Here is a 25,215-nt window from a genome sequence, read left to right on the forward strand (position 1 = left end):
TTGTTAGGTATATCCTCCTTCACTACCATCTGTTTCCCTCACTTGTTATGATCTTATGACCTCATGCCTTCTTGATTGTGGTTTGTTCTTGTTTTTGCAGAAGCGGGATATAGATCCTTATAATTACTGTTTGTACAGGTATATCTAGCTTAACCCCCTCCCCACCTTATCTATTTATCTGTAACATCTACCATTGTTTGCAGGCACATTTCATTCTTGTATGCACATTTTAGCTAATGCAAAAACAATTATGTATTTCCTTCACATAGTTTTCATTCTTGTTGACTCAGCTCTTGGCTGAAACAATTACACACTGGTGTGAGTTCATTTACCTTGCATAAGTAATTATGATTGCAGAAGTAACACTGCTTTACCTATATCCCACATTTCCCCTCCCTACTGGCCCCTTAAACCCAGGGAGTCAATGACGAAAGCTTTGCCAATCCACTGAGTACAATGATTAAACACACAGCTGTGATTCACGATAAACAATAGATATTTATTCTGTTAAAGTGTAATATTCTCTCGATTACAATCAGCCATTGCTGCTGGTTTCTTGTTTGGGAGGTCCAGGGTGAGACTACCTGAATCTCTCTGACTGGTCACACCATGTTCTGGAATGTTCTCGAATTTCCTTCGTTTCTACGCCTCCTCACTCAGCTGGTGAATAGGCAGTGTGAGCTACAAACAACAGAACTGATGGTTACCCTGAGCAACACGCAAACTACAGCAGTACATTGACTTGGGACGTTAGCTGTTTCCTAACTCGATTACACTCTCTATCTCCCTCATTCCTATTTGCTCACTCACACCATCTTTCTCCAGTGTCTCTTACAATTGCTCCCAATTACTATCCACCTATCTATTTATCTGTTGTCAGTTCGTTGGTCTATCCATCTGTTTATCTATCTTTCCATCCATCTACCTGTCTGATTTCCTATCTGTGTATTAATCTATCTGTCCGTCTGTCTGTCCATCCCATCCTTCTTACTTTCTTTTCATTATTTTAAGTAAGGTAGACCGCAGTAAGTCTGGTAGTGTCTGTGGTGAGAGAAATAGAGTTAACATTTTTGGTCAAAGACTTTTCATCAGAATACTGTACAGTCTCTCTCTCTCTCTCATACTAACTCTTTGTCTCGCTTGCTAGCATTCTCACAATTCTCTTTTTCTCAGGGGCTGTCCATGTTTCTTTCTCTCTGCCCTTTGTAGTTCCAGCATTTCTTCCCAAGCTGTCCCCCACTCAGCACCAGGATCTCCACCATCGATGGTGGAAGGAGAAAGATCCATGCCCCCATCCAGTACGCCATTGAAGCTCATGCTGTTAGTGCCAATCTGATCCATAGAGCCAGCCATCCAACCAACTGGGCAAGCCCTGTCCCTCCCAGGTTGCTGTGGCACTGTTACAGGGTGTTGTAGCCTGAGCAGTGGGAGAGGGCCCAGCAAATGGCTGAGCAGGAATCTCTCCTGCTCTCAGCTCCTGCCCTTGGAGTGTGTCAGAAGGGTTTACAAGCTGCTCCTCAGCCTGTTTGACCACACTATGACACATCTTCTTTCATCAGCAAACCTGGAATGGGACTTGAACTTGTAGCTTCCAGTTCAGAGGCAGGGACACTACCCACTGTATAACAACTTCGAGGATTTGTAACACCTCAATAACATTGACTACCAAGACTAATGCATGTGTATGTGTGTGTATGTCTGAGTGTGGAAGGTTGTGTGCAAATGTGTGTGTGTGAGAAAGAGAGACTGTGAGAGTGCATGTGTTGCTTGTGTGCGTGTGTAAGAGATTCTATGTGCAAGTGTGTGTGAGAGTGAGCCTGTAAAAGAGTGTGCGTGAGAGTATGTATGAGTGTATGTGTGAGAAAGTGAGTGAGTGAGAATGTCAGTGACTGTGTGAGATTGTGTGGGTGTGTAAGTAAGAGTCAGTGTGAGTGTATGAGAGTGAGTGTGCATCAGCGTGTGTGAGCGTGCGCGTGTGTCTGTCTGTATGTGAGAAAGAGTGTGTGTGTGTGTGGGATGAGCTGACACAGTTGACTGTACCTTTCCTGTCCTTCTTTATCTGCCTGATGAAGGTCTTTGCTTTGATCACCGCTGCCACGACCAGGACGGCAGTGGAAACAATGGCACCGGCTGCGTACCAGTGTGACCGGATCTCTTTATACCGGGACGCTGGAAAAGAAACAAGATTCCAGAAAAGAGATTCCGCCCACGAAGAAAATTCACTCACCCTAAGAGACCAAGAGCAGACTCGTCGAAGGAATAGATAGATTCCTGGGGATATTCAGTATCCGGGATAGGCCTGGGACACACACACACACAGTGAGGAGTCCAGGCTCACACTGAGACTCCAAGCTGGGTAACACCGTCAGTCCCAGACTGGCCTCACACCAGGGGTCTCCTTGGGCACCTTTAGGCGTGGCGAGAGTTGATTTTGGAAAGGTTAGGGCCTGTTGAGGCCACATACAGGAAGCAATTGTAAATGGCCTAGTGAAAACTATTCTGCACTGAGCAGTTACTAGGCTCCAGTTAGAACTCAAGAACACACAAAGTCATTGCTGTCTGCAACCAAACAGAGAGATTTGATTCTGTATCTACACATTCAACACACACTCAAACCAGTCTGAGCAAGCTCACAGACCTGGTTAAAGATTGACCACAGGAGATTTACATGACTCACCTCTTAAAGGGATTCTGTCCCAACTTTAACATGCACCAACTATAATACATGCCAAATTTAACACGCACCAACGAGAACACATGCCAAATTTAACATGCACCAACTATAACATGCACCAACTATAACACGTACCAACTATAACATGTACCATCTATAACATGCACCAACTATAACACGTACCAACTATAACATGCACCAAATATAACACGCACCAACTATAACACGCACCAACTATAACACGTACCAACTATAACACGCACCAACTATAACACGTACCAATTATATCACATCCCACCTATAACACGCACCAACTATAACACGCACCAACTATAACACGTACCAACTATAACACGCACCAACTATAACATGCACCAATGATACCATTGACCAACTATAACACATACCAACTATAACACGTACCAACTATAACACGCACCAACTATAACACGTACCAACTATAACACGCGTCAACTATAACACGTACCAACTATAACACATACCAACTATAACATGCACCAACTATAACACGTACCAACTATAACACGTACCAACTATAACACGTACCAACTATAACATGCACCAATGATACCATTGACCAACTATAACACGTACCAACTATAACATGCACCAACGATAACACGCACCAACTATAACACGTATCAACTATAACACGTACCAACTATAACACGCACCAACTATAACACGTACCAACTATAACACGTACCAACTATAACACGTACCAACTATAACATGCACCAATGATACCATTGACCAACTATAACACGTACCAACTATAACATGCACCAACTATAACACGTACCAACTATAACACGTACCAACTATAACACGTACCAACTATAACATGCACCAATGATACCATTGACCAACTATAACACGTACCAACTATAACATGCACCAACGATAACACGCACCAACTATAACACGTATCAACTATAACACGTACCAACTATAACACGCACCAACTATAACACGTACCAACTATAACACGTACCAACTATAACACGCACCAACTATAACACGCACCAACTATAACACGTAACAACTATAACACGCACTAACTATAACACGTACCAGCTATAACACGCACCAACTATAACACGCACCAACTATAACACGTACCAACAATAACACGCACCAACTATAACACGCTCCAACTATAACACGTACCAACTATAACACGCACCAACTATAACACGCACTAACTATAACACGCACTAACTATAACACGTACCAGCTATAACACGCACCAACTATAACACGTACCAACTATAACACGCACCAACTATAACACGTACCATCTATAACATGCACCAACGATAACACGCACCAACTATAACACGTATCAACTATAACACGTACCAACTATAACACGCACTAACTATAACACGTACCAGCTATAACACGCACCAACTATAACACGTAACAACTATACCACGCACCAACTATAACACGCACCAACTATAACACGTACCAACTATAACACGCACCAACTATAACACGCACTAACTATAACACGTACCAGCTATAACACGCACCAACTATAACACGTACCAGCTATAATATGCACCAACTATAACAAGCACCAACTATCACACGTAGCAACTATAAACACGCACCAACTATAACACGCACCAACTATAACACGCTCCAAGTATAACACGTACCAACTATAACATGCACCAACTATAACACGTACCAACTATAACACGCACCAACTATAACATGCACCAATGATACCATTCACCAACTATAACACGTACCAACTATAACACGTACCAACTATAACACGTACCAACTATAACACATACCAACTATAACACGCGTCAACTATAACACGTACCAACTATAACACGTACCAACTATAACACATACCAACTATAACACGCACCAACTATAACATGCACCAATGATACCATTCACCAACTATAACACGTACCAACTATAACACGTACCAACTATAACACATACCAACTATAACACGCGTCAACTATAACACGTACCAACTATAACACGTACCAACTATAACACATACCAACTATAACACGCGTCAACTATAACACGTACCAACTATAACACGTACCAACTATAACATGCACCAATGATAACACGCACCAACTATAACACACAGTGAAAGCCTGTGGGTGTACTCACTCAGGACAGTGAAACGGTGAAACAATCCTTGTTCCAACACTGGGTTCCAGATGGTGCAGGTGTAGTTCCCACTCAGCCCAGCCTTCAGTTTGAGTGAGCTCTTCACAGACACACTCCCATCAGTGCTGTTGGTCAGCTCAGTGAGCAGGAACCGTGTCATGGTGTCACCCAGGTCATTGTGCCAGCTGACCTCCGGAGTGGGGTACCAGCCTGAGGACTGGCAGGTCAGCACCGAGCGCCCACCTCCTGTTACCCGCGATTGGATGTATGGACCATAACCTATAGCTGACGGGAGAGAAACACAGGATATCTTTAGAGACACCGCTTTGAGGCTGCCCTTTGCTGAAATGGGACAGGGTCACATCCTGGAGAATAGGACAGCAACCTCCCACCCAAACACCCTGGGCACTACACCTGCTCTCCTGACACTGGGCTGCAGCCCCACACAGATGGTCAACCTTTTAGGAGAGAAGATGGCCTCAAGATATTATCGCTGGACTGTGAATCCAAAGACCCAAGTAACGTTCCAGGGATCCAAGTTCAAATCCCACCACAGCAGATGGTAGAATTTGAATTAAGTACAAATCTGGAATGAAGAGTCTAATGATGACCATGAACCCATTGTTGAAAAAGACTCATCTGGTTCACTAATGCCATTTGGAGAAGGAAACTGCCATCCTTACCTGGTCTGGCCTATACATGACTCCAGCCCCACAGCAACGTGGATGACGCTTAGCTGTCCTCTGGGATGGACAACAAATGCTGGCTTCATCTGTAACACCCTCATCCAATTAATAAATAAACACACCTTGGGGTGGGTTTAATTCTGGTCCTTTCTTGTCTCCCAGTCATCAGCACGTTCCTTCCTTTGCCCCCACCCCGATCCTCCTCCCTTTTCTCTCTACCCAGGATGCACTGCAAAGTGCCAATTCCTCATTCCAATTGGGTCTCAATGGCCTTAGAGTCAAGATCAAGGTCAACTACAATTGTGTAGAAGCTCAAGTCAGTTTTAATAATACAAGAGTATCATGTTGATTGTTGAGGGGAGGGGGAATGGAATATGTTAAGGGGTTTTAACAGCAGATTGCTGGGACCATGTCTGCAGGGTCCTAAATTGCACAAGACACAGCTCACAGGAAGGTCACGAGAGTGCTTCCTGGGACAGCAGAGGTTATGTTGTAAAAAATGGTGGACCTGTATCCAGTGGAGTGGTGAAGAATGAGAGGTGGCCTTATTGAAACATGTAAGTTCCTGAAGGGATTGGAGAAGGTGCATACTGAGTAAATGTTTTCCCAGTGTGGGTGAGTCAAGACCTAGGGACGTCGTTTGGAAAGAAAGGGTCTTGCCGCCTAAATAACAGAGAGATGGTGTGTGAGGGAGATGGGGCGTGGACCTCCATCTTGGATATCTTCCTCCCAATGCCTTCAACTTTTCCATTCAAAGGTGTATTCAGCAGCCACTATAAAGGTGGGAATGGCCAAGGGAAGGCAGCATTATTGGCCGTCCTGTCTTACCAATGAGATGTTAAATCCAAGTCAACACCCTGCAACCCTCCCCTCCACCAAGGGGCTGTTAAGATACATTTGAAGATGTGATTGGGGGCTGTTACATTGCCGACACACTTCAGACTGGTTTCACTTGGGCACATCCAGAGGGGGAGGTGAAGGTTTCTACAGTAATGCAGTTCCTGTTGTGTTGTACGGTACTCACCAGGCAGTGTATAAGTGGAAGAGATGCCCTGGTGCAGTAGTGGGTTCCAGATGGTGCAGGTGGAACTGCCTTTGGAGCCACTGGGGAAGGTCATGGCACTACGTACCCAGACTGTGCCATCTCTGCTGTCTGTCTCATGGGTCTGGGAAGATTTGGTGATGTTCCGCCACGCGGGGTTTTGCCAGGTCACATTCGGTACAGGATACCAGCCTGTGGACTCGCAAACCAACACTGAGTCGTTCTTCTTTGTGACAAATGAGTAAAATCTGGGAGAATGGCCAATGGCTCCAGGAGGTAGAAAAGTAAATTCATTCTGTTAACAATCAATCCTTCAAGATTAAACAAAGAAACAGTGTCTGAACTATTAAAAATATACTGTGTCTATTTCTTTTCACTAAGACTAAACTAGGATAATTCATTTTACAAAGGGAGAATCAATCATTGCTCCTTAAACTCTCAGGACAAGGACAGCATGGGGTTAGATACAGAGGAAAGCTCCCTCTACTGTCCCCATCAAACACTCCAGGACAAGGACAGCATGGGGTTAGATACAAAGTAAAGCTCCCTCTACTGTCCCCATCAAACACTCCAGGACAAGGACAGCATGAGGTTAGATATAGAGTAAAGCCCCCTCTACACTGTCCCCATCAAACACTCCAGGATAGGGATAACACGGGGTTAGATACAGAGGAAAGCTCCCTCTACTGTCCCCATCAAACACTTCAGGATAGGGATAACACGGGGTTAGATACAGAGTAAAGCTACGTCTACACTGTCCGCTCATCAAACTCTCCAAGGCAGGGCTTGGATGGAGAGGAACGTGTTAAGTGTGCACAACAACATTTTCTGATTCAGTATGTGGATGTACCTACTGGAGAAAGTGCAAAACTTGACCTACGCTTGGGAAATAAGGCAGGGGCAGGTGACTGAGGTGTCTGTGGGGAATCATTATAGGGCTTGTGACCAGAATTCTATTAGTCTGAAAATAGTGATGACAAAGGATAGACAGGATCTAAAAGTTAAAGTTCTAAATTAGAGGAAGGCCAACTTTGATGGTATTAGGCAAGAAATTTCAAAAGTCGATCGTGGGTGAACGTTCCCAGGTAAAGAGATGGCTGAAAAATGGGAAGCCTTCAAAAATGAGATTACAAGAGTCCAGAGACTGTATGTTCCTGTTAGGATGAAAGGCAAGGCTAGTAGGTGTAGGGAATGCTGGATGACTAGAGAAACTGAGGGTTTGGTCAAGAAAAAGAAGGAAACATATGCCAGGTGGCAGAGATCGAGTGCATCCTCAGAAGTGTATAAAGGCAGTAGAGGTATACTTAAGAGGGAAATCAGGAGAGCAAAAAAGGAGACATGAGGTAGCTTTGGCAAATAGAATTAAGGAGAATCCAAAAGGATTCTCTAAATACATTAAAGACAAAAGAGTAACTCTGGAGAGAATAGGGCCCCTTAAAGAGCAACAAGGCAGTCTATGTGTGGAACCGAAGGAATTGGAGGAGATATTAAGTGAGTACTTTGCATCAATATTTACCGTGGTGAAGGATATGGAAGATAGAGAACGTGGGGAAATAAATAGCATATTTGAGTAAAGCCCATATTACCAACGAGGAGATGCTGGAAGTCTTAAAACGCATAAAGGTGAATAAATCCTCGGAACCTGATCAGGTATACCCTAGAACTCTGTGGGAAGTTAGGAAAGTGATTGTTCAGCCCCTTGCTGAGATATTTGGATCATCAATAGCTACACATGAGGTGTTGGAAGACTGGAGGTTGGCTAACATGGTGCCAACTGTTTAAGAAAGGTGGTAAGGAAAAGGTGGGAACTATAGACTGGTGAGCCTGACATCGGTGATGGACAAGTTGTTGGAAGGAATCCTGAGGGACAGGATGTACATGTATTTGGATAGGCAAGGACTGATTAGGGATAGTCAACATGGCTTTGTGCGTGGGAAATCATGTCTCACAAACTTGATTGAGTTTTTTGAAGCAGTATTGAAGAGGATTGAAGAGGGCAGAGCGATGGATGTGATCTGTATGGACTTCAGTAAGACGTTTAATAAGGTTCCTCATGTCAGACTGGTTAGCAAGTCCACATGGAATACAGGGAGAACTAGCCATTTGGATAAAGAACTGGCTTGAGGCTAGAAGACAAGATGGTAGTGGAGGCTTGTTTTCAGACTGGGGCTGAATAGGATGGGGCTGTTTTCACTGGAGCATCGGAGGCTGAGGGCTGACCTTATAGACGTTTATAAAATCATGAGGGGCATGGGTAGGGTAAATAGACAAGGTCTTTGCCCCAGGGTTGGGGAGTTCAAAACAGGCATATGAATAGAAAGAGTTGAGAGGGATATGGGCCAAATGCTGACAAATGGGACTAGATTTACATAGATTGGAGACAGTAAGGACTGTAGATGCTGGAAGCAGAGTCCATAAATGTGAAGCTGGAAAAGCTCAGCAGGTCAGACAGCATCTGAGGAGCAGGAAGGTCAATATTTTGGGCCAAAACCCTTCATCAAGTTTTATATAGGATATCTGGTCAGCATGGATGAGTTGGACTGAAGGGTCTATTTCCATGCTGTATATCTCTATGGCTCTATGACAGGGACAGCACGGAGTTTGATACAGAGTAAAGCTCCTTCTACACTATCCCCATCAAACACTCCCAGGGCAGGGAAAGTGTGGGGTTAGATACAGAGTAAAGGTCCTTCTACACTGTCCCCAACAAACACTGTCATTATTCTGACCATGAATGAATAATATGAGTAAAAATTTAACAATCTGGCCCTAGGATTCTCTGTCAATGATCTGTTAATCTGCATTGTTCCCAGTCACATCAATGAGATTGAAATGATATTCTGGACATTGCCATTCTGGCGGTCTGTGGGACTGGGTTTTAATTAAAGGCCTTGCTCTTACCTCCCACCTGGATAGTGATATCCTTGTGACCAGCTCCTGAGGTAGCATTGACATTGAGTCGGTATGTCCCTGTATCAGATAGACGCACATTATCTAACCTCAGGGAGACATTGCCTTCTGCAATCTCTTTCTCAAACATCTGCGCTCGGTTTCGATAGTCTGGATCCAGTTGGTCAAAGAGAGTCTTGTTGATCTGGTAACGTTGAACCAATCTGCCAGCTCCCAGTTTCTCCCATTGGACGGTGATGAGTTGGGGCTCGTTTTGTGAGTAAAAGTAACAGGGAATGATAAGATCATCGCCAGCCTGGAGTATAAATCTGTCACTGTCACATCCGACAAGGAACAATCCTGGAACTGCAAACAGGCCTAACTGTCAGATCAGGAGACAGGAGAGAGTGAACAGGCAAACAGCAGCTACACGATGTCCTGACTGGGAGAGCAGCAACATTCAACAATACATACAAGCTAGGCCAAAGCCTAATATAACACTGACCTCACACTGTTCCTGTCAAATACCGGCCCCAGTCCGTCTCTAACACAGCCCCCACTCGTTCCTGTCAAATGCAGACCCCACTTTCTCTCTCTCTAACATGGACCCCACACACACACTCTCTCTCTATCTCTCTGACACAGTCCCCACCCTCTCTGTCTGACACAGGTGCTACCCTCTCTCTACTAACAGAGACTGGCTGTCTCTCCCATTCACTCTCCATCCTCTCTCTCTCTCTAAAACAGTCCCCTTTCTCTCTAACACAGTCCCATCTCTCTCTCTTTAATGTGACTCTATTCTCTCTTTAACATGGTTCCCTCTCTCTAAAATCAGCTGTAAACTGAATGAATGACAGAGCAGTCTTGATGGACCTCTCCTGCAGCTATTCCTTCCTGTCTCACGGTCCTGCAATGGTGGTCCTTACCACCACGGCCAGTGTTCCTGAGCAAAGTGCCCATTCAGGTGGACTGTTCCAATGACCAGGAAGACCCTCCCACACACCCTTCCAGCTCCCCAGCATCACGCCCTCGTGTGGTCATTTATCAGCCTCAGCTGACCCACGCAGAGGACTGACCTCGAAAAATCCCAGCCACATGCACAGTCACACACACACAAACACACATGCACACCCACACACTCTGGCACACCTTTACACACTGTGGCATAATCACAATATCACACACCCCCACTCCACACCCCCACAATGTCACACCCTTACACACTGTCAAACACTGACAGTCACACCCACACACTATCACACAGTCACACCCTTACAATCATGTACACACTTGCTCACATCTACAGGTGTGCATGTGTTTCTCACAGACATGGTGACACATAAAGAGTGACCCAACCTCACACAGTGACACAAACCCTCACACAAACACACGTACAGTGGCACACATGTTAACACAAACCCTAACATACACACAGTGATACACCCACACACAGACAGTGACACACCTGCATACACATGCATACTAACACACAGTGACACAGACTCTCACACACACAAACACACAGTGACAGAAACCCTCATACACACATATAGAGTGACACACATGGTAACACAGACCCTCATACACAGTGACACAGACACTCTCACACACAGCGACAAACCCTCACACACACACTGTGACTCACACAGTGACACAAACTCTCATACAGTTGCACACCCACACACATGGTGATGCACCCTCACACACACCCTCACACTGACATTTTCTCACCAGTATTCGACCCAACAGTATGATGTGACAGGGTGATCAGACTGATAAATAGGAAGATGAGATAATTCATTTCCCTGTCCAGGTGGTGCCAGGAGCGTGCTGCATCGGAAACACGTCAGTTTGTGTAAACCTGAGCAGCCTGTGGAAAGCACATGAACCCAATGTGGGACTGTTACTTGGAAATCCATGTTAGCATCCAAGGGGATTGTGTGTTTACACAGTGTAAGCACTGGCTGCACCAGCATAATAATGTGCTGATGTCATGGGGCAATTGTTTATACTGTGTGATGTCAGAAAATATGGCTCAATACAACTGGCATCCTCAGTGCAGCAGAGTGGGCACAGGGGTGGGGGAATACAAGGTGGGCACAGTATGTACAGAAGAAGAAGCAGAGTGTGCCTGACCAGTCAAAATCCCATTGTCACAACATCCAAGCTGCCAATTGCTGGAATATATAATACTAGCTAAACAGAGTCTGACTCATACCCAACCATCTTCAGCTGCTTCATCAATGACCTTCCCTCCATCGTAAGGTCAGAAGAGGGGATTCTTTAGGGATTTTTAAAAACATCATTCACAAGATGTTGGCATCGCTGGCCAGGCCAGCATTTATGCCCATCCTTAATTGTTAACAGTCAACCACATTGCTATGGGTCTGGAGTCACATATAGGCCGAACCAGGTAAGGGTGGCATTTTACCGTCTTTAAAAATGGGCATGAGTGAACCAGATGGGTTTTTCCCCAACAATTAGCAACAGTCTTATGGCCCATCAAGTTCACACTAACCTTCTGAATATGATCCCAACATTTCCCATAGTTAACCAATCTAACTTAGACATCCCTAGACACTATGGGCAAATTAGCATGGCCAGTCCACATAACCTAGACATCTTTGGACTGTGGGAGGAAACCAGAGCACCCAGAGGAAACCCACGCAGACACTGGGACAATATGTAAACTCCACCCAGACAGTTGCCTGAGGGTGGAAATGAATCCATGTCCCTGGTGGCGTGAGGCAGCAGTGCTAACCACTGAGCCACCATCCTGTCCATATTCCTCAGAGCTGGACTGGGTTGAAGTCTACAATTGCTTAGAAGAAAACTCCAAAAGCAGAGGGCTGTGGGGCATCAGAGAGGAAAAGGCTGACAATGTAAGCTGAAGGAACCCATGCCCTGAATAATAGTGAGCTGAGTTAGTAGCTTTTTTTAAACATTGTGGGGAAAAATGTTAATCTGAGAAAAATAGCAACAGATGAGGAACAGAAATTTCCAAAAAGGGAACAGATCACAGCTGTGCCAATTGAACAAAGACCTCTAGGATGAAGATAGGGGTCATCCTTCCCTGGGGTTTGAGTGTCTGCAACGCTATTGCTCAGGTAGAAGTATTGGATCTTCCTTCCTTGCAACCAGATTGTTCCATTCGTTCTCATTCAGCATAAGATTATTCCTGGTATTCTTTTTTGTAAGAGGCTTTTGTGCACTTGTGTTAAATGTACACTAGCAGCCTCTTGTGAATAGGTTGCGAATGACCTCTACAGTAAAGGAGAAAGGAAACTTATGGTCTATCAAGGTGGTTTCACTGTGGGATCTTACATACCCAGTATTCCAATCAGCTGTGATCAGAAGGTGTATAATGGAGGTCAGTGCAGGAAGCAACCCTCTACCCACCTGAGGCCATAATAAGACTAATCAGACCGAACCTCTCTCACCCATCTTCATCCGCCCACAGGCCAGAACCGGGGTCACTAAGGATATAGGTTGGGCCATTTAGGGCTGAGGTTAGGAGAAATGGCTTTATCCAGAGAGTGGTGAAAGGAATTCACTACCACAAAAAGCCGTTGAGGGCAAAACATTGAATGTTTTCAAGGAGTTATATATTGTTCTTAGCGTTAATGGTATCAAAAGGTATGAGGGAGAAAGTGGGAACAGGAAACTGAGTTGGATGATCCGTGGTGATCATATTGAATGATGTAGCAGGTTTGGAGGGCTGAATGGCTTACTCCTGTTCCTAGTTTCTATGTTCCTTTGGGCAATTTACTCGGAAAACCATCTCCAGTAATTTCATCCCACTGGAGAGCCATTAGTTGTAGGTCAATAAGTTTCTCTTTCACTCTGACTCATTTACAGAGTGATCCGGTAAAGGTGATTGAAGAGAACAGAAAGCAGCTGTTGGTTGGTTGTGTTTGAACTTTAATATTGGTTCAACCTTACACCACATTACCACATTACACTCTTAACAAAAGAAGCAGGAGGGTTATTGCAAAAGCTGGAAAAGCAGGAGCTCTGGTACAACTTGACATTGTGCACGAGGATGTGAATATATATGGGTCTGTATGGAGGATTATAGAGACTGACCATGCAGCAGTAAACCAGGCAGTCCATCAAATACATGTATTCTGCATGGACAGACTGTGAGGAAACTAGTGCTCATGTCTTTTATGCATAAAACATATCTTAATAATTGATACCAGAAAAGGATGCACCGTTGAAGAATATAAAAGCCATTAAAATATTTCCTGCTAAATTAACTATCCACAGTAGCTTCCCCTCTGTTTGAATTCCACAGATACTGGGGTGGAGTTTGTGAACCTCAAGCTGTATTGGCTTTCTATTTTAAATGGACCACAGCCATTTAAAGTACAGTCAATTCTGATACAATGTGGTAGTTCTATTCATATGATCCTGTTATAAGAAAATTGTATAATAGCAGCACCATTTAAACTAATGGGGCCAGAATTGCATTATAACCACTACACGCTTTAAAAGTTTGCACTTTAGAAACAGTGATCCCAATTCATCAATCATGTTAGAGCGAATCCATGTTAGTGAAACATACATTATAGCACAACAACCTGTAGTTAGCACATCGATACAGAATTAATACATCAGTCTGTAATATCAAGACATCAATGACAGTACATGACAGAGGCTAAGATCAAGGAATAACAAAGACCCGGAACAGTGAGTACCAATTTAACCCAATGATTCGTTTCATGTTCACTCATGAGACATGGGTGTCACTAGCTGGATCCAGCATTTATTACCTGTCCCTAGCTGCCACTTGAGAAGATGGTGGTGAAATGCTGCAGTCCAGCCACTATAGGTAGACCCCCAATGTCATTAGGGAGGGAATTGCAAGATTTTGACCCAGCGAAAGAGAAAGAAGGGTGATATATTTCCAATTAACGACGGTGAGTGGGTTGGAGGGGAACTTGCAGGGGGGTGGTGTTCCTATGTATCTGCTGCCCTTAACCTTCTAGATGGAAGTGATTGTGTGTTTGGAAGGTGCTGTCTAAAAGATCAAGACAAATTTCTTTGGTGTATCTTGTAGATAGTACACACTCCTGCTACTGACCCAATTGATGGAGGGGAGATGTTTGTGGATTTGGTGCCAATCAAGTGGCTGCTTTGTCCTGGATGGTGTCAAGTTTCTTCAGTGTTGTTGGAGCTGCCCCATCCAGGGCAAGCGACTTCGGGGAGTCAGGACGGGAGTTACTTGCCACAGTATTCCCAGTCTCTGACCTGCTCTTGGAGCCACTGTGTTTATTTGACAAAACAGTTCCATTTCTGGTCAATGCTAACCTGCAAGACATTGATAGTGGGCGATTCAGTAATGATAATGTCATTGAATGTCAAGAGATGCTGGTTAGATTGTTTCATTGCTTGGCTTGTGTGAAGCAAATGTCACCTGCCATCTGGTGCCATAACCAAAATATCGATAACATTAAACAAGTCTTCAGTACTACAGATGAAATGTTGTCAGGGTCCATAATCTTTGCAGTATTCTGTATCTCCATTTCTGAGGAGAAAGCACTTGGGATGGTGAGGAGCAGGGACTGAGCACGAAGATTAGCTGCGATATATTTGCAACAAGCTGTAGTCTCGTGTATTCCTGTTTTCCCTCATCAGGTGCTGATGATTTAAGTAAGGTCATAGGCATTCTTTAGGACTGTTTTTGCAGCGTTCACCATGTCTTCCAGTGCCGGAGTCAGGACAGTGTAGGTTACATAAGCAGATGAGGTTACCCCAAAGATTGCGCCAAAGACTGGGACAAAGTCCAGGACTGGTTCGGCTGCCGTTAGAAGCAACATGGTGGCATTCCACATGAGCAACATCTGCACCAGGTTTGGATTAATCTCTTCAAAAATCCATGTGTCATTGGTGTTAGCTCGCAGCTCACTCACAGATTTTCCCAACGGCTTAGCCAGCTTTTCAATCGCGGAGGTATTCAGACCCAGAACGTTATGCATGAACAGCAGTGCTGAGGTAATCAGGGCTAGGTCACAGGCTAGGGATAGCCCTGGAATTGGAATGGCACCACAGCCTGCAGAGGCTGCAGCAACCCCATGGATGAATATCTTCAGGCCTTCTTGTTTCTTTTTGATAACATCTATGGATCTGTTTGGTAGAGAGAACGAAAACACATTCTTCTTTGTTTCTGGTAGGATAGCATCCACTGCACTGCACAATTCAGGGAATTCATACTTATCCAGATCTTCACGTGATATGAGAAAGACGCATTCGTCTTTCATACCCATTTGGGCCAATGAGCTGGAACAATAATCCCTGATTTTCTGAAATACTTGCTCTTCACGGGTTTCTTTCTCTCAGACCAGAGAGACTGGCCGATCTTCGAGCACACAAAGAAGAGCAGTTTACCTGCCTCCTTCATCGCTTTGACCAGGATTTCATCTCCTTCTCTGAAGCAGTGATCACTAACAAGCAAACCAAAGTCAAAATCTGAAAACCTGATATCTTTGAGGAACTTGTTAACTTTAACCGACTCCAGGGGTGTCCCAGTATATCACATTGGGTACAGTGGGATGTGTGTAGCATTTGCTCTCCATTGTGCTTTCTACAATATCAATGGGAGCTGCATATTCATCATTGTTATCCACGCCTCTCAGTGCATTGACTAAAGTGGATTTCCCTACACCCGATGCACCCATCACTGCAAATTAATCTTCACATTTTTAAATGTGTTGGATATTTTCTCTATCTCTGATTGAAGACCCAACAATCCACCATGATGATATATGTTTATCAGATGTTTATCATCTGTTGAATTATACCATGCAAAGGATCCAATATCAGCCATCGATACCTGAAAGTAAAAGCAATGTTGTGTCCACATTATAAATTATTGATACCATCTAATACTGAGAAGAAAAGCAGGTCATTTAGCCCATCAGATATCTGTCATTTTACAGCATCGACTAAAGGATAGAGAAGCTGCTAAAAATAAAACAAAATGTTTGATAATGAAGTCTAAGACAAGTCTAAGGTGGGTCAAAAGCATTGGGTTCAGTTGGACTTGTGACCATGCTGCTCCTTTAACAAGCTTATTTATGGTGTCCTTGGCTTTTTTTTTCAGGAGGTCATAAAAGAAACAGATGCAGGGATTGGATGGGTTTTCGGGCCAGTTCGATGACAGCTAACAGATACTTTTGCCCCTCAGGCAAAAGACTTTCATGTTAAAAAAAACACTTGTACAATGAAAGGGGAATCTGGATTAGTGGTGCTGGAAGAGCACAGCAGTTCAGGCAAAGGGGAGTGGCCAGTTCTCCCAGCTCTGCTTCACACTAGTTTGGTTTGGTTTTAGCAGAGTAGAGTTGAAAAAAGCTGCTGGACCCCAAAGAAGTTGGCCCATTCTGACCCTCTCTCTCTGACTTCTCTCCTGTAAAGACCCTGTGTTTGATTTTACCTTTTGAGCCAAGAGGTGTTTATGGGGATTCTTGCAAGTATTGGAAACAGCATCATTAAGTTGGGATAATCTGTTTGGTTTTCAGATAGATTAAGTTATTCCATATTCTGTTCACTTTTGTTTGTGTTTCATTCAGTAATCTTGTAACTAAATTCTGTTTTGTTTAAAATTATGTGGTTTGACCAACTGCAACCCTCCTGGAATATCCGCATTACACCTGATTAAAACAATGATCAAAGTTAGGGTCTGGGCTGCTTACTTGAAATGTTCTGAGGGGGTATCACCTGGTCCATGACAGACTGCACACAATTACTCAAATAAATCCGGACCAGAACTAGCTATGGGAACTGTACTGTCTGTTTGGAATCATTATGATTGAGCTGTAAAATGATAGACATTTAATGGGCTGAAAGGCCTTCATTGGACTGCATCATTTTATTTCATGTACCATTTACCAGTGCAGTGGAAGGGATGACCCAGTGTGCCCCTGAACAAGCAGCTCATTCCAAGTTTCAATCCCACCCTCCTCCCCAACAATCTCATTGCCTCCTTCTCCCACATTCAGATCCCTGAAGTCAATTTTACCTTGTTGCTCCACTGTCTCTGCTCTGCTTCTAAATCCTGGAAAAAGGTGCTAGAACAATTCAGAAAAATCTTGTTTAAGAGCTCTCTTCCACAAATGCACCATGACACTTTCCTACCAGGGTCAATGCTCCTGAATGCATCTTTAATCTTTCTTTCAAGACATTTCTACTCCACAGCAAAGGCTAAGCTCAATCCACTGGAGTTTCTCTGAAGTCCTTTTGAAAAGATTGATGTTACCTCAGCCAAGTTCCTAAACTTCAGACTCTAATCTCAATCCTAACAACTTCCAAAATCCAGGAAGCACAAAACCAGTTCTGCTGAAGATCTATTCAAGTGTTTTGCTTGCAGTCTCCCTGAATCTGATCTTTTTTCCACCTTTAACTTAGCTAATCTTTTAATTTATTTATTTATAACAATTTCTCTGCCCTCAATAGAAACTCAAACTCCCACAGCTGGAAGCTTCTGTCAAAGTGGAGAAATGACCTGTGCTCCTATCTCTTGGTGATGATAAAGTGACAACTGCGGGGAAGGAGGAGAAAGTGTAGGAAGGCTGTGTCATAGCAGATTCAATCATGAAGGGAACAGACAGGTGTTTCTGCAAGATTCCACAGGGATCTGCGCTGGGACTGCAACTGTTTATATTGTACATCAATGACTGGGAGGAATGAAGTGAATGGACTGCAGCCAAATTTGGCAACAAAACAACTGGAAAGGCAGGTTGTGGGAGGGATACACACCTTTTACAGAGAGATATTGATACATAATATAAGTGGACAAAACGTTGGCAAACAGTATAATGTAGGAAAAAATAAAGTTGTTCTGCAGAGTGAGCAGGAAATTGTTCAACTTTGGACACCTCCAGGCCAGAACCAGGAAGAGCCGAGCCTCTGTCATTGAGCTGCAGTACACTAACACTGCCCACGTGTGAGCAAACTCCAAGGCCAGCCTACAAACCATTGTCAACACATTCACCAACAACTGGGAGAGAATGGGCCTCACATTACACATCCAAAAAACAAAGGTTCCCTATCAGCCCCCTCCACGCTGAATAACATGGATCTTTTCCCAAACAGTGGGTGGTCCATTTGTTTCCCAAATCCTTCAGTTCCCTGATCCATTCCTCAGCTTCCTTCATATTTTCACAGGGCACACGGAGTGACTGGTCCACATGGTAACACATGGCAAGAGCTCACAATGACTTCCAACGTTCAGCTTCTGGTTTTACCAGAGAGGGAGAGAGAAACCTTCTTGTCTGAGGGCTCCCCACAGAAACATTCACCCCAGCCTCCCAACTCATCAACTACCCAGGAAGGAAGCACAGAGTTGGCATTAGCTAGATGACCTCTGGCATCCAAAATTGGTCATGGCTGGACAAACTAATCAGTGGCTTGTTGCTGGTCAGATCTCACATTATACATCTGGAGCTCTAACATCTAACACACTCTTCTAGCATTGCTGTCAAAGAAACACTGGAGACACAGCTTGTAATGAGTTTCACTAAGCAACTTTCTCAAGGGATAGCAACACCTTCCTCGGTCCTTAACTGGACAACAATCCTTGTTCCAATTCAACTCATAATCAATACTAAACTAAAATAAGATGTTGTGATCTTTACAGAACAGAAGGTTGAAACGACCCAGAGTTCAGTTTGCAGGAGAATTAATTCAATCTGAGCAGGCCAACAAAGTAATTCAGCTCATTTCAAGGCATCAGTCAACCAGCAGATGTTGATTCCAGTCTGTGGAGATTCCAGGTCAGGAGAGCTTTAATCGAAAACTACAAGTTGTTAGAGGTGGAAATGTTTACACCAACAGATTAATAAATGATTTATTTTCCTGATCTTGGGAAAGAAGTGCAGAAATATGTCCACTCGAGGAGAAAGAAACTGGAAAGAGTCAGTTGAGCAGATATGGTGTGCTGAGATAGGAATGTGTCTCTGTGTCTCAGGAACAGATAGTGTTAGGGTACAGGATGAAAATCCATTTGGATGTTTGCTTTAAGATCTTTTGGACTGATTCCTCCCTCCTTCTATGTGGCTTTATTTTTCTTACATTTCTTCTTGTGTGTGAAATATTTGTGTTCTGTTGTTAACCTCATCTGAATATATTGCAACGACTAAGCATCACAGTAATTAACTGCAAAAACATTCCAGCCAGTTTTCATTTGGAGATCTGACTTGTTTAGTATTGGTATCAGCCAGGACCAAAACTATGGGAAGACCATTGGGTGTACCACCCTGGAGTGGGAGGGAAACTCCTGCAATGCTGGTATAAATCAAGTCTTGTAGCAGTCACTGGTAAAACGACACTTATCCACTCCCCACCACCCACCAACCAGTGGTCGGTGGTCCATGTGACACCTAGTTACAAAGAAGATAGAAGATATTAATAAATGAATGGACCAAAATTTGGCAGCTGAAGTTTAACGTGGATAAAGGTGAGGTTGTCTAATTTGTTTGGCAGAATGGAAAAGCAACTTATTTTCAAAATGGAGAGAGATATCAGAGTGCTTCAGTGCAGAGAGGTCTCAGTGTCCTTTTGTATGAATGACAGAAAAGTGGTGTGCAGGAAACAGCAGGTAATTGGAAAGGCAAATGAAATGTTGGCATTTATTGCTCAAGGAAAAGAGTAGGGAAGTATTGCTGCAACTGTACAAAGCATTAGAGAGACAGCACCTGGAGTACTGCATGTAATCTTTGGTCCCCTTCTTTGTGGAGGGATGTAGTTTTACAGGAGGAAGTTCAGAGGATATTCACTGAGTTGATTCCAGGGGTTTGCCTTCTGATGGCAGTTTAGGGCTACACTGTTCAGAGTTAAGAATGCTGAGCAGAGATCTAATTGATGGATATAAGATGCTAAAGGAGATTGAGATAGAAGATACCTACAGGATGTATCTTCATGATTTAAAACAGATGAGAAGAAATTACTTTTCGCAAAGGGTCATGAATCTGTGGAATTTGCTGCTGTACAGATGGATGCTGGCACAGTTTAAATAGGAAAGACAGATCTTGAATGAGTAGTGGGTCAAAGGGTTATGGATTGCAGGTAGGAAAGTGGAGTTGAGGCTACAATGAGGTCAGCTGTGCTCATACCATTTGGCAGAGCAAGCTTGAGCCTACTCTGGTTCCTCATTCTTATACCCTTTTACAAAAAGCTGCAGGAAGTTGTGGCAGAGAGGGATTTATCCTTATGCATGAATTATAAAAAGCTGCCATAGAAGTTAAGTGGGTAATAGAGAGGGCAAATAGACTGTTTCAAAAGGAATGGAGTGTTAACATAGAGAGATGCTGCTAAAATAATGCAAAGCATGTATCAGATCACATCTGAAATACTGTGAACAGGTCCCCTTATTGTAGGGAAGATATATTGGCATAGGAGGCAGTGTAGAGAAGATTTTTCTAAATTGATCTCTGAAATGGAGGGCCTGTTTTATGAGGAAGGGTTGAGTATGTCAGGTCCATACTCAATGGAGTTTAGAAAATTGCAGGGTGACCTTATTGAAACATAAAAGATTCTCTGGAGATTTGATAGGGTTGGTGTGTTCTTTTCCCCCCTGTGAGAGAGTTCAGGACTCAGAATTAGAAGTTGCCTGTTTTAGACAGAAATGGAGAGGAATATTTTTGTGTTTCTTGAGGGTAGTGTACTTGGGGGAATTCTGTACCACAGAGAAATATTGAGGCTGAGTCATTAAATACATTGAAGGCTGAGATAGACATTTTTAATCAGTAAGGGATTATTAAAACTGGGAGGTACGCATTTCTCTGTGTCTGTTCTGGGATTTCTCAGACTTCCCATTCTTCTCCCTGTCACTCTCTATCTTCTTGCTAACATCTCTTTTTCTGTGTATTTTCTTCTGTCATTCCTGCCTGTCTCTGTTTCATTCTCTCTGCTTTTATCTATCTCCGTGTCTTATTTCTCTCTGGTCTTCCTGAGAAAGTTCAAAGGAGACATGAGGGACAAATGTTTATTTACAGAGACAGGTAGGAGTCTGGAATGCACAGTCAGGGCTGGTGGTGGAGGCGAAAACACTAGGGGCAATTCAGGGGCTGTTAGACAAGCACATGAATATGTAAGGAATGGAGGGATATGGACCAAGACCAGGCAGAAGGGATTAGTTTAGTTTGGCATCATGTTCGGAACAACTTTGTGGACTGTAGAGCCAGTTCCTGTGCTGTACTGTTCTATGTTCTAGAGAACCCCAGCTCATTGAACATAGCACCAGCTGAACCTCAGGACCTTCAGAATCACTTTGGCACAATTCCTCAAGCATTGACCTGAACACGAAGAGGGAAAGGGTGTCCCTGAGGTTAGTTATAGATCCTTTAGCTGCTGTAAATGGGCCTCACATCATAAACGTACCTCCCTAGACCCGATATTCTTTCAGAAAGTCTCAATGTAACAAGATTGAGGATTGAATGTGGAGACTGAAAGTTTTGGCTGAGAATGAAACAATACAGACAATCATTCCCCGAACAAGTTACCTCCCGACATACGCCCCCCACCCCCTGGTCCTGGTACTTACCTTCAGGGAAACCAGAATTGGATCAGGAGAGACCAGTGAACTCAAGCTGTCCCAAACTCTGTTGACAGAATATCTCTGAAGATTTAAAGGTGCATAAGAGGTACAGTTAGTAAGTTTGCAGATGACACCAAAATTGGAGATGTAGTGGACAGTGAAGAGGGTTACCTCAGATTACAACAGGATCTGGACCAGATGGGCCAATGGTCTGAGGAGTGGAAGATGGAGTTTAATTCAGATAAATGTGAGGTGCTGCAGTTTGGGAAAGCAAATCATAGCAGGACTTATACACTTAATGGTAAGGTCCTAGGGAGTGTTGCTGAACAAAGAGACCTTGGAGTGCAGGTTCGTAGCTCCTTGAAAGTAGAGTCACAGGTAGATAGGATAGTGAAGAAGGCGTTTGGTATGCTTTCCTTTATTGGTCAGAGTATTGAGTACAGGAGTTGGGAGATCATATTGCTTCTGTACATAATGTTGGTTAGGCCACTGTTGGAATATTGCATGCAATTCTGGTCTCCTTCCCATCGGAAAGATGTTGTGAAACTTGAAAGGGTTCAGAAAAGATTTACATGGATGTTGCCAGAGTGGAGGGTTTGAGCTACAGGGAGAGGCTGAACAGGCTGGGGCTGTTTTCCCTGGAGCGTCAGAAGCTGAGGGGTGACCGCATAGGGATTTATAAAATCATGAGGGGCATGGATAGGGTAAATAGACAAAGTCTTTTCCCTGGGGTTGGGGAGTTCGGAACTAGAGGACATAGGTTTAAGGTAAGAGGAGAAAGATATAAAAGAGACCTAAGGGGCAGCTTTTTCACACAGAGGGTGGTACATGTATGGAACAAGCTGCCAGAAGAAGTGATGGAAGCTGGTACAATTGCAACATTTAAGAGGCATTTGGATGGGTATATGAATAGGAAGGGTTTGGAGGGATATGGACTGGGTGCTGGCAGGTGGGACTAGATTGGGTTGGGATATCTGGTCAGCATGGACGAGTTGGACAGAAGGGTCTGTTTCCATGCTGTACATCTCTATGACTCTATGCCTCTAAAGACATGCACAGAAGGACAGAGCAAAAGACTGATTTGGGACAGAGATAGGAAGGACATGAGAAAACAGACAGAAATAAATAGATACAGAGAGAGTGAAGCAGAGACAGGAAGTTTCTGCAGGAAAGGCAGAGGAGAAAAGACAGACAAAAAGAAACATTAGTGAGAAGATAGAGCGAAAGAGCAAGTGAGAGAGAGAAGAATGGGAATTTGGAGAAATTTTGAAACAGACACTGAGATGATTCATATCTGATGATTCTGTTCTTCAATTTGATGACGTGTAATTTGACTCTCTCACTGCAGAGACTTTGCACTCTGTGGACTGAGGGACCGACTCAGTTATAAGTTTAGATTTAGATTTAGATTTCATGGTCACCTGAACTCAAGTACAGACATACAAGAGTACAGTGAAACGTGTATAATGCAACCACACATGGCATCATCTTTGGTACAAAGGTATCTCAGTACAGAGTAGTAAAAGAGAGAAAAAAACATTAAAAGGTTAAACTTCAGAGAATAAGTAGAAAAATAAAGAAATAAGACCATTGTCAACATTAAAGTTTTTATTATTATAAATATCTCCTGTTTAATTTGCTTTGCAGAAGACCTCAGCTGCCTGTTCTCAACGCTTGCTGCAGTTGCCAGGCCCCCCCCCCCCCCGCCCCCCCCACCACTCACCCTTACCACGTTGGACCACAATGCTCTCATTGATGCCCCTAATGCCACTAAAGCCTTCAATCTTCTGCTTTCTCTGGAACTTACCTGGGCAGGCCTCACTCGCAGCCTCCAATCTCACTGCCCCACTCTCACTGCCAGCTGCCAAAACACCACATCAGAGGAAAAGCTTTTTTAGGTATGTCCAAGGCAAAAAAATGGTTAGGACAAAAATTGGGCCCTTGAAGACAGAAGCAGGGGAATATATTACTGGGAACGAAGAAATGGCAGAGGAATTAAATGGGTACTTCAGATCTGTGTTCACTGGGGAAGACACAAGCAATCTCCCTGAGGTAACAGTGGCTGAAGGACCTGAACTTAAGGGAATTTCTATTTGCCAGGATTTGGTGTTGGAGAGACTGTTAGGTCTGAAGGTTGATAAGTCTCCGGGACCTGATGGCCTGCATCCCAGGGTACTGAAGGAGGTGGCTCGGGAAATCGTGGATGCGCTGGTGATTATTTTCCAGAGTTCAATAGAATCGGGGTTGGTTCCTGAGGATTGGAGGGCGGCTAATGTTGTGCCACTTTTTAAGAAGGGTGGGCGGGAGAAAGCAGGAAATTATAGACCAGTTAGTCTGACCTCAGTGGTGGGAAAGATGCTGGAGTCTATTATAAAGGATGAAATTACGGCACATCTGGATAATAGTAACAGGATAGGACAGAGTCAGCATGGATTTATGAGGGGGAAATCATGCTTGACTAATCTTCTTGAATTTTTTGAGGATGTAACTCGGAAGATGGACGAGGGAGATCCAGTGGATGTAGTGTACCTGGACTTTCAGAAAGCTTTTGATAAAGTCCCACACAAGAGGTTAGTGAGTAAAATTAGGGCGCACGGGATTGGGGGCAAAGTACTAGATTGGATAGAGAATTGGTTGGCTAACAGGAAACAAAGGGTAGTGATTAACGGCTCCATTTCGAAATGGCAGGCAGTGACCAGTGGGGTACCGCAGGGATCCGTGCTGGGACCGCAGCTTTTTACAATATATGTAAATGATATAGACGATGGTATCAGCAATAACATTAGCAAATTTGCTGATGACACAAAGCTAGGTGGTAGGGTGAAATGTGATGAGGATGTTAGGGGATTACAGGGTGACCTGGACAAGTTAGGTGAGTGGGCAGATGCATGGCAGATGCAGTTTAATGTGGATAAATGTCTGGTTATCCACTTTGGTGGCAAGAACAGGAAGGCAGATTACTACCTCAATGGTATCAAATTAGGTAAAGGGGCTGTTCAGAGAGATCTGGGTGTTCTTGTCCACCAGTCAATGAAGGCAAGCATGCAGGTACAGCAGGTCGTGAAGAAGGCTAATAGCATGCTGGCCTTCATAACAAGAGGGATTGAGTATAGAAGCAAAGAGGTGCTTCTGCAGCTGTACAGGGCCCTGGTGAGACCACACCTGGAGTACTGTGTACAGTTCTGGTCTCCAAATTTGAGGAAAGACATTCTGG

The 25,215-nt window shown here is 43.8% G+C and overlaps 1 protein-coding gene across 1 annotated transcript; it reads right to left on the reverse strand.

The window, feature by feature from the left end:
* Positions 1-598: 598 nt before the first annotated feature.
* LOC140482566 (CD276 antigen homolog) lies at positions 599-6,789 on the reverse strand. Its single transcript, XM_072580094.1, has 4 exons — positions 6,560-6,789; positions 4,850-5,134; positions 2,041-2,169; positions 599-681 (listed from the first exon to the last, which is right to left on the reverse strand). The coding sequence occupies exons 1-4, from the start codon at positions 6,651-6,653 to the stop codon at positions 653-655; spliced, it is 537 nt and encodes a 178-aa protein (XP_072436195.1). The 5' UTR covers positions 6,654-6,789; the 3' UTR covers positions 599-652.
* Between the last annotated feature and the right edge of the window lie 18,426 nt (positions 6,790-25,215).

Source organism: Chiloscyllium punctatum, chromosome 11, assembly GCF_047496795.1.
Source record: "Chiloscyllium punctatum isolate Juve2018m chromosome 11, sChiPun1.3, whole genome shotgun sequence".
NCBI lineage: Eukaryota > Metazoa > Chordata > Chondrichthyes > Orectolobiformes > Hemiscylliidae > Chiloscyllium > Chiloscyllium punctatum.

Coding starts and splice junctions, on each gene's coding strand:
- LOC140482566 (XM_072580094.1), bottom strand. CDS start 6,653: ATGACCTTCCCCAGTGGCTCCAAAGGCAGTTCCACCTGCACCATCTGG. Junction 5,135..6,559: donor TTCCACTTATACACTGCCTG/GTGAGTACCGTA, acceptor CTCTCCCGTCAG/CTATAGGTTATGGTCCATAC. Junction 682..2,040: donor GATAAAGAAGGACAGGAAAG/GTACAGTCAACT, acceptor TGTTGTTTGTAG/CTCACACTGCCTATTCACCA.